The following is a 13,426-nucleotide window of genomic DNA, read 5'->3' as shown; positions in this document are numbered from 1 at the left end:
GAAGAAAACGCTGGCAGCAAGTCCAAGTGGGGAGCAAGTGGGAGATGACATGAATGAAGACAACGACGACGAAAGCTCGGGCTCCGATGACGATAAAGATGTTAACGAAGACGCGCGTAGTCCTGTTGCGGCGAAAACGCAGCAGCTCGTAGTGGTGGTTTGCATGGATAAAACCCTACGCGTGTTCGCTGGTCGCATGGCCAACGAAGCACCAAGTTTTTCCTGGATTCCCGACGAACAAGCTCTCGATCTCTTGGCGTTCGCCCTTCACCCAGTTTCGCAGCATTTGTTCTTGCTACTCAGCAGCCAAAGATTGCTGATCGTGAACGCTGCCCCCCGTCGACGAAAGCGAAGTACACAAGAGGGAGATAACGGGGAAACTGGTGGAAACAACGCCGAAATCGACACGCACGAGGCAGTTGAAGCAACGAAGAGCAGCATTGAGCGCGTAATTGACCTCAACGCGTCGTCAGCTGCACAAAAGACAGCGGCTGCTGGTGAACCGGGTGGCAACAAATCCCGGATCCTTTTGAAAGGGAACAACAACGCCAGCACTGACACAATTTCCACGGACGAGAACATCACCACCTCAACGGGAAGTACACGAAGTAGCAACACTAGCAAAGCAGCTCTGCGTTGTATCTGTGTGTGTCCTTTTCCGCCAGTTTTCAGCGCAGCACCATCGACATGGCTCAATCGGCCACTAGCTGGGCATCCAGGCGCTGGAAGATCAACAACGGCGCGGCAAAGACGGCAATCAAAGCTTGGTCCTGGTGGTGGTGGTGGAGCTCCACCACCACCGGTGCCTCCTCTTGGGAGACGCAACGCACTTGTTCAATCCGAGTGGGAATGGGTGGCATGTGGCAGCGACCTTGGTCAGCTTCTCTTCTGGCACACTGGTTTGCGAGGAGGGCGGGAAGGTACATTGACTCTTGATGCACATGACGGTCCTATCGTGGACATTAGTGCGAGTGCGGCTTCGCCCCTGCTAGTAAGTCTCGATGCTGCAGGTCGAGTTCACTTGTGGAGCCTTCAACCACAGTTTGCACTACGCCACGTGCTGGAACTCGGCCAGTCTCCGTGCGTCTTCGCGCTATCGCCTCTCTCCGAGATTATTCTAAGTGGTTACGACGATGGCCGCATCGTTTTGCATGCGGTCGGGTACCAAGCAGCAAGCGTCGAAGTTTTCACAGGGGCAGACGACCACCACAGCACAACTGTCAGTGCCGGCGATTTTCTTGATGAAAAGTACTTAGTCCTGACCGCGAGTGTCGACGCCATCGTCAAAATTTGGGACCAGCAGCGAGTTTTGCTTCGCCAAGTAACGCTGGCTACCGCAGTCACAAGCCTGTGCTTTCTCAACGCAGACGGTGACTTGTTGGCTGGGCTATCAAAAGGGACGTTCCTCATCTCAAGGCGCGACGTACTGCCCGATAAGCTGCCAAAACCAGCACCACGGCGGCGGATTCGTGCGGATCCACAAAACACGAAGGCTGGAGCAGTAGACACACTAGCGCAGAGCCCATCAAGCACGTTATCCACGCTCAAATCGGCACCTTCAGGAGAGCAGATCCCAGTGGCGGAAGCTCCGGTGACTGAAAGCATAGCACTTCCACCTCAACAGAACCTTTCCGTGTCATCAAGGCCCCCAGACTCCGAGTCATCGGCGAAGCAGCTCCTCGCCCACGTCATTCAACGACCAATCGAGGCTGCAACCCACTTACGCCCGCCTGTGCTGCGGGCGTACAGCTCTTCAGGGAGAATTCCTTCGACTCGGGTTGGTAGCTTCAGTAGCAACAACATTTCTGAACGTCAGGTAAGGCCACGGTCCACTTTCTCACCGCGTCGACCACAACCTGATGACTTTCGTGATGTTGGAGCAGACTCCGCCCTTGCTTTCAATGCGATCGGGTCTGGAGAAGCCGAGTGAACCAGCCACCGACCAACTGGAGGAAGATTGGCGAGATAAAATTCTGTGGGTACTGCGGTTGCTAGACCACTTTGTTGACCACTAACACACGTGACTGGCGCTTATCTCCAGACCGCTGTCTGCGTACCAGAAGCTGATGCGAACTTCCCAGCGAGGCGCTTCATATCGGAGAAGGAGATCTCAAATGTCCTCGCCATTGGTGCTCCAAACACTCGGACCGAGCCCACGAACGCCACTCACTAAGCGTCGCTCGTCTCGCGAAATCCACGACAACATTTCTCAAGGCGAAGACCGCCAGCAGGCTGCAGATAACACCCAAAATCTCGGACTGGGCGTCGGCTCTGCAGCAGCGCCGTTGTTGTACTGCAAGCACCAAGCGCCAGTGCCACCTAAGGACAAAACGCCGCGCAAGCTCTGGAACGCCATCGGTGGTGAAGACCGACGACTGATCGTCTTACAGCGCAACCACCTTCCTCCGTGCTAGGTCGTGGGCACCTTCACCATCTAACGCGTTGCAGAGCAGACTTCTAGGCTTTCGAGGATATCGAATCGAGTTAGTACTCGTTACTTGAGGCTGGCAACGCCTTTCGTAAAGGTCAAATCGACTTCGGATAACATTATTAGCAATATCGATGGAGTCTACGCGTGCATCACTTACAGCAATGACCACGTCCTTATATGAGCCCCTCGCTTTTGAGGTCCTCGAGCCTGGCCTCTCGGCAGAAGTCGGGGTCCGCGATCGTGATGTCCTCGCCGTCCGCGGCCTTGATCAGGCACTGGTTGTACAGGAACCGATTCATGTTGAGGTACCTCTTGCCGTTCGACGCGCACACGGGGTCCTGGTCGCGCGTGCCGTCGTCCACGCAGTGGCCGTGCCTCCTCTCGCGCTGCTCCTGCCCGCTCACCAGCACGCGCTCGTTGGCGTGAACGGGACTCACCACCCGCAGCCTCTTCTCGCGGTCCAGCGCCTCAGCGGGCGAGAACATCAACAGCAGTGCAGTCACCGCCAACGCGACATTGGTCTTCATAGCTGTTCGTACAGGTGAGTCTGACTTGGCGGGGCTATTCGGTTGTGAGCTGATCCTCATGTGCAGCCCGCGGTGTGTGCCCATCGAATACGGTACGGTAGAATGGACAGGGGCATGAAAACCATTGGGATCTGCTCACAGTCGGTCGGGCACTCGGATGTTCGCGATTTGCCTCAGAATGTGGTGCGGTCGGATGGATTCAACGAAGCAGCATGTGCTTGCAGTACGTACATGCCGATTCAGTACACTCGAGATGGAATTCAGCGGTTCTATTCATGTTTTCATATACTCCGAGTAGGTAGCTGCATTATCCTACAGGGGCGCTCACTTCGCCGGCACCCGCTTGGCTGGGACTGGGTGCCATCTAATAGTCCGTCCGCACGCAGCTCTCCAGTCCAAGTACCATTCACAACACACACTTTTTTCATTCTCGCCTCCGCACACACGCGCTCGCCAACAATAACGACACCTCCCTCTTTGTCACCACGCGAATATTCGTGGAGGCCCGGCTCAAGGTGCTGCGGGTGCCGCGTCGACGGTACTTCCCTCTTGATAAAACGACGATAGCTCTACATGTAGTCGATGTCGGGGACGTCCGGGTGCTCGGCGTCCTCCTTCTTGGCGTTGTCGCAGACCTCCATGTCCACGATCTCGATGATCTCGCCGAACTCGGCGATGATGAGGCACTTGTGGAACTCGAGCACGTCCTCGTTCAGGTACTGCTTGCCGTTCGACGCGCACACGGGGTCCACCGTCGTGTCGCCCGTGTCCTTGCAGTGTCCGTGCCGCTTTGCCCGCTTCTCCTCCCCATTCACAAACACGTCCGGGTGCGCGTGGACTTGGCCCACCACGCGCAGCCGCTTCTCTTCCGGGGTCGCTTGCACTGGTCCTGAACACGCCGCCGCCAGCATCGCCGCCACCACTACTACGACGCTCGTCTTCATGCTTGCTCTAGATACTGTAGTCGCTCTTGCGGCGCGCGTCGAGATAACAGGTATGCGAGCGTCCGTAGCGTAGCCACCACCACCAGCGTCTTGCAGCGCCACGGTCCAATTGGCAGCTCAATCGTATGGCGAGCAATGTCGCGTCGTTACTACCAGCGCTGCGGGGAGACAGCGCATTTCTGGCAGCTCATGGGATCTGCTCCCCGATACCGGAAATGATCCGCTCGCTCCTGCGGGGAAGCTGTGCCAAGCCAACTCAACACCGAACGAATAGACTAATTTCATGTTGCTGCATAATCATACACGGCGCTAAGCCTGCCGCCACCTAATGTGCAGGCGGCCCACTGCGCCCCCAGAGCTCCTCAGTCTACCGGTGAGCTGCCACTTCAACTTCGGCGGACGACGCCACAGTCTCACTTAACCTCCGTCGAAAAGGTTTCGCCGCTCTCGACAGTCTCCGCATCAGCTTCGGCCGACAGCGTTGGTGCCACGCCGGACAAGTCCCCCTCCTCTTCCACTCAGCCGCCTACTCGTCGATGTGCTCCATGTCTTCCATGTCGGCGTCCTTGCAGAACTCCATGTCCACGACCTGGATCTCCGTGTCCTCCTGGATCTTCATCATGCACTGGCGGTACTTGAACATGCTCATGTTCGTGTACTTCTTGCCATTCGATCCGCACACGGGGTCGATGTCGCGCGTGAACTCTCCGTAGCACTTGCGCTCCTGGCGGTCCTCCTCCAGGTCGTCGTACTTGACGATAATGTGGCGGTTGCCGTGCACGGTGCCCACGACGTCCAGCATCTTGTCGCGGTCCAGCGCCTCCACGGCCGAGAGGCTGCAGGCCAGAGCCGCCACCACTGCGGTCGCTGCAACCAGGAGCTTCGTCATGTTGGCCGCGGGTCAAAGGGAGAGAAATCGCTTGTGCACCGCGTACGTGGCGCCCAGCGCAGCAGCGGACTGACTATACCGGGAGCGAGCGAGTCCCATCGCGTAGCCTTTTCCGCGTGAAGGCCCAGCTGGCCTTCCCCCCGCCGGGATGTTCATTTTCGTGCCTGCCGTGTGGTTGTGGCAGCCCCCGATTTGCGCTGCGCTTTAGGTACACTCCACTTGAGCTGCTGGCGGTCAAGGCCCTGACGTGTTCGGCGCTGGGCCAGTTGCCAGTTGCACCGAGACCAACTTGCCCAGCGGCAGATGCAAGGAGACATGGCGTTACGCAGCGCTTCGAACGGCGTGCCATGTGCGAACAGCAAGCAGCTTGTATTGACAGCAGGCCGACTAGGCCACTGCTTGAAGTCGTGCCACCGTTGACACGCGTAATTTGACCATCGCCGCCTCGAAGCTCGCGGGTGACATACCGGCAACACGACGTGACGGGGTCGGCGCGCAGCCACCGATGGGGTGGACACGTGCACTTGTCGCGCTGATGCCGCGAACGAAACCGCCAACTGGTCGATCGACCGACAGAGCTCCCCCAATTTAGGATTCGCGGTGATTACAACTTCTACCTTGTCGTGGCGGAAGGCGTTGACCCCTCAAGAACATTGCCCGCTAGGAGTCCGATAGGCTACCTACACTTTAGTGCGACTGGGAAACGTGCTTTTGACTCGCAAGAAGTGACCGTCGCACTGCCAGCGCAGCGCAGGATAGCGACCACCTCGATACAGGTGATATGTAATACGTGTTCGGTATATTAGCGAGGTGTTTCGCTGCACCACGCTTTGGGCGAGAACCGGTTAAGCGAAATTTGCACCAAATGGTCAGGTATCGGATCGCAAATTACAGGTACGACTACGTGCACTACTGAATTTAACTTAAAATTGCTGCGATTTCCACTTCCATCTAGCCAAGGCTAGAATTCATGGCGCAAGAAGTTGCCTTTTCCACACGTTGAAGCTGTCTGTGTGTGGCACACACCACCTCTTCCAATCACCCACACGCGTTTTCCAGGCAGCGTGTGTCCGGTGTATATCGCCCCTCTCGTGAGCAATCCAGGTCGCCGTTTGCGTCAGCCAATCCCGGACAGCGCCTCGAGAGCCCCGCATCCAACCGGCCCCATTCTCCGATCCGTCGGCCTCCCTCCCCCTTGCTGCCCCCGCCCCCTCTACGCCTCAGCCCCATGGCGACGCTGGACAAGTCCGTGGCCGACGTCGAGGTGTCGGCCGCCCTGCAGGCGCTGTCCATCTCGTTCGAGAAGCACGAGCACCGCGAGCTGCCCACGACCGAGGACGTGATCGCGGAGCTGAGCCACCTGGCCGGCCTGAGCACCAAGAACCTCGTGTTCAAGGACAAGAAGGAGGGCCTGTTCCTCGTGACGGCCGCGCCCACCACCGTCGTGGACACCAAGAAGCTGGGCGCGCGCCTGCACGCGGCCGGCGTCGGCGGCAAGAAGTGGAACCTGCGCTTCGCCTCGGAGGACGTGCTGTGCGAGACGCTCAAGGTCACCAAGGGCTCCGTCTCGCCGCTCTGCGTCATGCACGACGCCAAGAACGAGGTGCGTCTGGTGCTGGACAAGGCGCTGCTGGACGCCACGCAGGTCAACTGCCACCCGCTGCGCAACGACCAGACGTACTCGCTGCAGGCCGCGGACCTGCTCAAGTTCGTCAAGCACTACAACCACGAGCCCATCGTCGTGGACTTCGCGGCCCAGGCCGAGGACGCTGCGCCTCCCGCGGTGGCCAAGGCCCCCAAGGCCAAGAAGGAGGACGCCAAGAAGAAGGTTGTGGAGCAGAAGGCCAACGAGGGCATGTCCGTCTCCAAGAAGGAGAACTTCGCCGACTGGTACACGGACGCCATCACCAAGTCCGGCATGATCGACTACTACGACGTGTCCGGCTGCTACATCCTGCGCCCCTACTCGTACGAGATCTGGGAGCGCGTGCAGCAGTTCCTGGACCGCAACCTCAAGGCCATCGGCGTCAAGAACTGCTACTTCCCCATGTTCGTCACCAAGGACAAGCTCGAGCGCGAGAAGGAGCACCTGGAGGGCTTCGCCCCCGAGGTCGCCTGGGTCACCAAGTCCGGCAGCTCGGACATGAAGGACCCCATCGCCATCCGCCCCACCAGCGAGACCATCATGTACCCGGCCTTCAAGAACTGGATCCGCAGCCACCGCGACCTGCCCATGAAGCTCAACCAGTGGAACAACGTCGTGCGCTGGGAGTTCAAGAACCCCACGCCCTTCATCCGCACGCGCGAGTTCCTGTGGCAGGAGGGCCACACCGCCCACGCCACCAAGGAGGAGGCCGACGAGGAGGTGCGCACCGTGCTGGACTTCTACGCCGCGTGTTACGAGGAGCTGCTCGCGGTGCCCATGGTCAAGGGCGTCAAGACCGAGAAGGAGAAATTCGCTGGCGCCGACTACACCACGACGATCGAGGGCTTCATCCCCTCGACGGGCCGTGGTATTCAGGCCGCCACGTCGCACATGCTCGGCCAGAACTTCGGCAAGATGTTCGGCATTTCCGCCGAGTACGAGGACGGCAAGAAGCTGATCCCGTGGCAGAACTCGTGGGGCTTCACCACCCGTTCGCTGGGTGTCATGATCATGGTGCACGGTGACGACAAGGGTTTGGTGCTGCCGCCCCGCGTTGCGCCCACCCAGGTTGTTGTGGTGCCGATTCCGTTCAAGAACCAGGACGAGGTGGAGGAGATCTTCGCCAAGGCCGACGAAATCGTTGCCAAGCTGACCGACGCCGGTGTGCGTATCGAGGCGGACAAGCGCCGTGTGTACACGCCCGGCTGGAAGTACAACCACTGGGAGCTCAAGGGTGTTCCGCTTCGCTTCGAGGTCGGCCCCAAGGATATCGCCAAGAAGCAGGTGCGCGTGGTGCGTCGTGACAACGGCGCCAAGGAGGACATCCCCGAGGCCGAGCTGGCGACCCGCATCCCGGCCCTGCTGGAGCAGATCCAGCAGGACATGCTGGACCGCGCCACTGCGCAGCGCGACAGCCACATCCGCGAGGTGACGGAGTGGAAGGACTTTGTGCCTGCCCTGCAGGAGGGCTGCATGGTGCTGACCCCGTTCTGCAACGAGATCGAGTGGGAGGAGGTCGTGAAGACCAAGAGCCGCGAGGAGTCGCTGGCCCTCATGGGTCTGGAGGACGAGGCCGAGAACGCGGCCACGAGCGCTGCCGCCAAGACGCTGTGCATCCCGTACAAGAAGAACGACGAGAGCCCGGTGGGTGCCGACACCAAGTGCTTCATCAGTGGCAAGCCGGCCACGTGCTGGGTGCTCTGGGGCCGCAGCTACTAGACAGGAGATACGTGAGCAACAAGTGGCGTCGACAACTTGCGCGTAGCAGAGCTGTGCTGTGCTGTGGCTGGTCGTCAGAGCCAGGTAGGATGAATGGATGAGTTAGATATGCTGCCTCCTAGAATCACTGCCGTTGCCTTACCCAATTGTGTCGTCGAGCTTTGCCCCCTTCATCCTATCCTGTCTTGCTCCGATATAAATAGGGAACGCGCGAATCTCGAGCTGGAGCCATGCAGGACACGCTTGCATTTCGGCGTTGACGAGTGATAGGCAAGCAAGTGGCTCAGATGAAACACACCGCGCTGAGCATCGCCGTCCACGGGCCGCTGCATTGTCTGGGCTGGATCCTGTTCGCCATCCTCCTGTTGAACGCCGTGAAGAAGACCGACGCGTCCTCGTTCGTGAATCCCTCGCCCGAAGGCAACTCGTGGGCTCCGTGCGCGTTTGCTGCCCAGCAGATCGCCGCCGAGGGCAACGGCACCACGTACGGCTCGTGCCTGGCCTGCGACCCGACGGACTTCGAGTGTCCGCCCAAGTGCCAGCCCCTGATCGACGCGCTCTACAAGCAGTGTGATGGTGTGTACGCGCCGCAAGACCAGTACTTCGACCCCGCGCACACGCTCAACGGCTACTGGAACGACAACTTCGGGGTGCTGCGAGTGCAGGCCGCGCGCTGCGGCTGCAGCGACGCCCCGACTCTCCGGCGGCAGACACCGTCGGTTGCATGGCAAGCGACCTGCGCAGCAATATCCGCAGCGCTGCTGTTGACTCGATAAGACCGCGGCAGAGGTACATGTACATGTTAGCAGCAGGGAAGCGATTGCGCTGTAGCAACACGACCGCATTCGCCTCAACCACCCTCGCACGTTGAAGTTGACTTTTCTCTAACCTTGTACATTAGCTATTAGACATCTCGTACTTAGAAGAGTACCGTATATTTATGATTCTGTAACGTTGTTTCCTTTAAGGTTACCTCCACATCCTCTAGTAATGAATAAATAATCTTTAAGCGTATCAAACGTATTTAGACAGTTTAATCAGGTGCCAGGCGTCACGTCGTTTCCCCGTCGGATTTTGGCGATGACGTCCACACGGATCCGCCCGATCTTCCGTGGGGTCATTTCTGAACCTGCGGCCTCGCGCTCACGTCGCCTCGTCCTCCTCCTGCTGCCCGCCATGCTGCCGGCCAAGTCTCTCCGCCAGGCGTCGCGCCTGCTGCGTGTGCACCCCTTGGGCGCGCGCGGCTTCGCGCTGGAGCGGCACATCGACGACGCGCAGTTCTCGGCCTTCTCGCTCAAGCTCTCGGACGAGCAGCGCGAGTTCCAGCAGCTGGCGCGCAAGTTCGCGCGCGAGGAGATGATCCCGAGGGAGAAGCACTTCGACCAGAGCATGGAGTACCCGCAGGAGATCTTCGAGAAGGCCTGGGAGCTGGGCCTCGTGAACACGCACGTGCCCGAGAAGTTCGGCGGCCTGGGCCTCGGCTCGCTGGACGGCTGCATCATCGGCGAGGAGCTGGCCTACGGCTGCACGGGCATGGCCACGGCCATGGAGGCCAACGGCCTGGCCACGGCCCCGCTGCTCGTGGCCGGCTCGGACGAGCAGAACCGCAAGTACCTGGGCCGCCTCGTGGAGGAGCCCGTGCAGGCCGCCTACTGCGTCACGGAGCCGGGCGCCGGCTCGGACGTGGCCGGCGCCAAGACGACGGCCGTCAAGAAGGGCGACAAGTGGGTCATCAACGGCTCCAAGATGTGGATCACCAACGGCGGCGTGGCCAAGTGGTACTTCGTGCTGGCCAAGACGGACGCGAACGCCAGCGCCGGCTCGGCCTTCACGGGCTTCATCGTGGACGCCGACTCGCCGGGCATCTCGGTCGGCCGCAAGGAGATCAACGTCGGCCAGCGCTGCTCGGACACGCGCGGCATCACCTTCGAAGACGTGGTGGTGCCCGAGGAGAACGTGCTGGGCGACCCCGGCTACGGCTTCAAGATCGCCATGCAGGCCTTCGACATCACGCGCCCGCCCGTGGCCATCGGCGCCGTCGGGCTCGCGCGCCGTGCCTTCGACGAGGCCCGCAAGTACGCGCTCGAGCGCAAGACCATGGGCGTGCCTATCGCCATGCACCAGGCCATCCAGTTCATGCTGGCCGACATGGCCACGGGCATCGAGGCCGGCCGCCAGCTCACGTACAAGGCCGCGTACGAGATCGACTGCGGCCGCAAGAACACCATGTACGCGTCCATGGCCAAGCGCTTCGCGGGTGACCACGCTAACAAGGTGACCACGGACGCCATCCAGATCTTCGGCGGTGCAGGCTTCAACACGGAGTACCCGGTCGAGAAGCTCTTCCGCGACGCCAAGATCTACCAGATCTACGAGGGAACGTCTCAGATCCAGCGCATGATCATCGCCAAGGAGATGTTCTCGCGCCAGTCCATGGACCCTTAAGCCCAGCCACTCGAGGGGTAAGCCGAGCTGACGGGTTGATTAGGATGAAAGAGCAGCGGAGATTTGCACATGGGGCGTGATGATGTGCCCGTGGTAAGCGGAGCGGAATGTCGTCCTGAGCTTTCAAGAGAAGAGTCTTGGGGGCAGCACGGCGCCACGAACGACAGTGGCCAAGGCGCTGTGAAATGCATAGTGTAGCTGCTGTGTTGTTAATGTTAAAGAGACTGATATCTTCTGCACTCTGTTGGCCATGAAAAAATCTGCATCGTGTACAGCGGTCGTTCAGGAGGGAAGACCTGCTGGCTGAGGTCGATGATCACCACTTGCGGTGCTGTTTGTTGTCTATGATGAGTGGGTAGGTGGCTGACGCTCTCTCTACGAGGCTTTACGGAACAATATTTGTAGGATGGCTGAAGTTCTGGTCCGGGGTAGCTCACCACTCAAATGTCCGTGCTTCCCACGTGATCTCTGGTCGAGGGTGCTCGTCCTTTTCCGGACACTCCTCTTTCACCTCTTCGAGCTTCACCACCTGCTTCTCCTGCATGACATCATAGAAACCGCGGCATGATGAGCCTCTTGGCCTCGTAGAGATAAAAAGATAGCGGAGACCTACCTCGTCGAGTGGCTGGTTGGTGTCCGTGGGGGACTCCTGCGCCTTCTCCTTTTGGGCCTCTAGCTGCTCCGTCAGCGCCTGGTTCTCGCGCGCCAGCGCCTCCCGCTCGCTCACCACCTGCAGTAGATCGTGGCGCTTCTCCAGCTCCACCGCCAACTGCTTGAGTTGCATCATCTCGATCTAAAAATCGTGCACGAGCGCAGATTCCGTAAGTATGACACCTCGTTGTGCCTCGATCGCAACACACTCACCTTCTTCCGCTTTACAAATCGTCTCTGGGCTTCTCGGTGTTTCGCTCGTCGCTCCTCGTCCGTTGCGCGCTTGGGCGTCGTGGGGCCGCCGGGTTTGGCGATAGTGAAGGCCGGCGTGACGACTACCGGCACGGGCGAGGGCTTGTCCCCCATCCGGAGGTGCGGCGACAGCGAGCCGATCATGGGTCGCGGCAGGCTGGGCGGCGGATACCGCAGGCGCGTGCCCCCCGGCGCCAGCGGATCGTCACGCGGGGGCGGCGGCAGCGGTGCGAACGTCGGACGCGGGGCTTCACTGTAAGAGTAGCGGTAGCTGCTGTCTTGGTCCTGCGGGTACTGCTGCTGCTGGGGCTGGTAGGGCGCGCTCTCGCTCGGATAGGCGGGCGGGCGCAGCGCGTCGTAGGCCAGCGAGGCGCTGGTCGCGGCCGGCGCGGACAAGCTCGAGGCCGAGTAGAGTGAGGGCGTCCAGCTTGTCCTTCCTGGCGTCTGGTGGTGGTGGTGCTCCATCAGCATCGAGTCTGCTGTGTTGTGCTGCTGTCTGCTTGGATTGAGTCGGGGTCGAGGACACGCAGCGCGGGTGGCCGATCCACGCGCGACTGGAAGTGCAACTGGAAGTTCGCGCGCGCAGATCAATCAAGCACGCGACGGCTCTGCTGGAAGTGCGTGCTGCGCCGGACTTGTGCTTGTTGCTGCTGCTGCTGTCGGTCGGTGCAACGTGGGGAGCGCGAAGACCGGATCCCGTTACGCCGCCTACGCACGAGTATGCTACTGTCGAATTGGATGAGCTGATGGGATGTCAACTGCCTCGAGAATGGCTGGCGCGTCCAGGCCGAGGCCTGCCGACCAAAGTTGCTGCAGCGGCAGCACCAGGGCCCGCGCCGCGCGCGGACATTTGCACTGGCTGGCGGCAGCCGGCGCCGCCGTATCTCTCGGCGACGCGCGCAGGCGGAGACTCCACCACGACCGCCTGATGACTAGCTGCGACCTGGCATGAACCTGCGATCCGTCATGCGGCTGAAGTTCGTGACATGTTCAGAAACTATACGAACTTCAGCTTCCGAAGCGTTTGCGTGTCAAAAGCGGCTGGCATAAAACTACGAAGAAGCACGTTGCAGGATGTGGGCGATAGCCGCTAGCGCCGACGCCTCTCTTGCACTGTTGGTAGTCGCCGACCGAATGCTAACCCAGCGCCAGGACGACTTGAGTTGCGCGAGGCGCAAAAGAACAAGGCGCGGAGAAGAGGGCGAGGTCCCATCCGCACACGCGCCACGCGATGGCGTGTGTACTGTACGCGGATTCATTTGGAAGGCGATTGGCGAAAGCCCTGGAGCAACCAGTCTGGGTGACAACGTTCAGCCATTCCTATTTGCCTTCCTGCTTGCCCTGGGGCCTTCGTCGCGTCGGTCGCTGTCAGGCGTTGATCGCCGGGGTATTTGGGCTTTTCGGTAGCCGAGCTCTGTTGCAAAATATGCAGGAGGAAGGAGGCGGGCGCACCTGCCGCCGGCCGGGCTGCCCACTCCTATGCCCTTGCGCGCGCTGCGGATTGCGAGTCTGTCTCACGAAGCCCGTCTGGAGTCCCGCGACAGCGGCGGGGCGGCGCGTGCGTGTTCGCCCGCTTGCTTGCTAGGGCTCGAGCGCGCCGCTACGTGTAATGGTTGGTCGGGCTGGCGAGCTGGCCTGGAGCATCGGCCGTAGTCAACTGCAACGACGGCAACTTTCCGGTGGGAGGCTGGCTCGCTGCTTCAGAAACTGTGACGAGGAGGATACGGGGTGACTGATTGACTTTAGCATTTCTACATATCAAATCTATGACGGCCGCGTTATCAGGAAAGCGTTCGTCCAAGTGCCGCCGCCGTGTTTCCGTGCGTGCTGATTGCCCGCACAATCGGCGCTGCACTGACCCCACATCAGCGCCGCCAGAGCTGTTAAATGGACGCTGGCGCACTTGAAGTACTGTAAGCCTTA

The 13,426-nt window shown here is 60.3% G+C and overlaps 8 protein-coding genes across 8 annotated transcripts; 4 read left to right on the top strand and 4 right to left on the bottom strand.

The window, feature by feature from the left end:
• Positions 1-1,735: 1,735 nt before the first annotated feature.
• On the top strand, positions 1,736-2,414 carry IUM83_11664 (WD40/YVTN repeat-like-containing domain; the record flags this gene model as incomplete). Its single annotated transcript, XM_067936237.1, has 3 exons — positions 1,736-1,816; positions 1,884-1,975; positions 2,042-2,414. The coding sequence occupies 3 exons, from the start codon at positions 1,736-1,738 to the stop codon at positions 2,412-2,414; spliced, it is 546 nt and encodes a 181-aa protein (XP_067798611.1).
• A 190-nt stretch (positions 2,415-2,604) lies between these two features.
• On the bottom strand, positions 2,605-2,958 carry IUM83_11663 (Protease inhibitor protein; the record flags this gene model as incomplete). Its single annotated transcript, XM_067936236.1, has 1 exon — positions 2,605-2,958. One exon carries the CDS (start codon positions 2,956-2,958, stop codon positions 2,605-2,607), a length of 354 nt encoding a protein of 117 aa, XP_067798521.1.
• Positions 2,959-3,527: 569 nt separating this feature from the next.
• On the bottom strand, positions 3,528-3,902 carry IUM83_11662 (Kazal-like serine protease inhibitor domain-containing protein; the record flags this gene model as incomplete). Its single annotated transcript, XM_067936235.1, has 1 exon — positions 3,528-3,902. One exon carries the CDS (start codon positions 3,900-3,902, stop codon positions 3,528-3,530), a length of 375 nt encoding a protein of 124 aa, XP_067798610.1.
• Positions 3,903-4,428: 526 nt separating this feature from the next.
• On the bottom strand, positions 4,429-4,791 carry IUM83_11661 (Protease inhibitor protein; the record flags this gene model as incomplete). The annotated part of the gene is made up of 1 exon (XM_067936234.1): positions 4,429-4,791. The coding sequence occupies one exon, from the start codon at positions 4,789-4,791 to the stop codon at positions 4,429-4,431; it is 363 nt and encodes a 120-aa protein (XP_067798609.1).
• A 1,228-nt stretch (positions 4,792-6,019) lies between these two features.
• On the top strand, positions 6,020-8,155 carry IUM83_11660 (proline-tRNA ligase; the record flags this gene model as incomplete). Its single annotated transcript, XM_067936233.1, has 1 exon — positions 6,020-8,155. The coding sequence occupies one exon, from the start codon at positions 6,020-6,022 to the stop codon at positions 8,153-8,155; it is 2,136 nt and encodes a 711-aa protein (XP_067798608.1).
• A 287-nt stretch (positions 8,156-8,442) lies between these two features.
• On the top strand, positions 8,443-8,931 carry IUM83_11659 (Medium-chain specific acyl-CoA dehydrogenase; the record flags this gene model as incomplete). The annotated part of the gene is made up of 1 exon (XM_067936232.1): positions 8,443-8,931. The coding sequence occupies one exon, from the start codon at positions 8,443-8,445 to the stop codon at positions 8,929-8,931; it is 489 nt and encodes a 162-aa protein (XP_067798543.1).
• A 400-nt stretch (positions 8,932-9,331) lies between these two features.
• IUM83_11658 (Medium-chain specific acyl-CoA dehydrogenase, mitochondrial precursor) lies at positions 9,332-10,600 on the top strand (the record flags this gene model as incomplete). Its single annotated transcript, XM_067936231.1, has 1 exon — positions 9,332-10,600. The coding sequence occupies one exon, from the start codon at positions 9,332-9,334 to the stop codon at positions 10,598-10,600; it is 1,269 nt and encodes a 422-aa protein (XP_067798502.1).
• A 433-nt stretch (positions 10,601-11,033) lies between these two features.
• Positions 11,034-11,974, bottom strand: IUM83_11657 (uncharacterized protein; the record flags this gene model as incomplete). Its single annotated transcript, XM_067936230.1, has 3 exons — positions 11,034-11,138; positions 11,214-11,393; positions 11,465-11,974. The coding sequence occupies 3 exons, from the start codon at positions 11,972-11,974 to the stop codon at positions 11,034-11,036; spliced, it is 795 nt and encodes a 264-aa protein (XP_067798505.1).
• Positions 11,975-13,426: the final 1,452 nt, after the last annotated feature.

This window comes from Phytophthora cinnamomi, assembly GCF_018691715.1.
Source record: "Phytophthora cinnamomi strain GKB4 chromosome Unknown Contig8, whole genome shotgun sequence".
NCBI classification, from domain to species: Eukaryota; Oomycota; class Peronosporomycetes; order Peronosporales; family Peronosporaceae; genus Phytophthora; species Phytophthora cinnamomi.
Note: the sequence above shows the minus strand (reverse complement) of the source record. Positions and strands in the feature narration are given on the sequence as shown.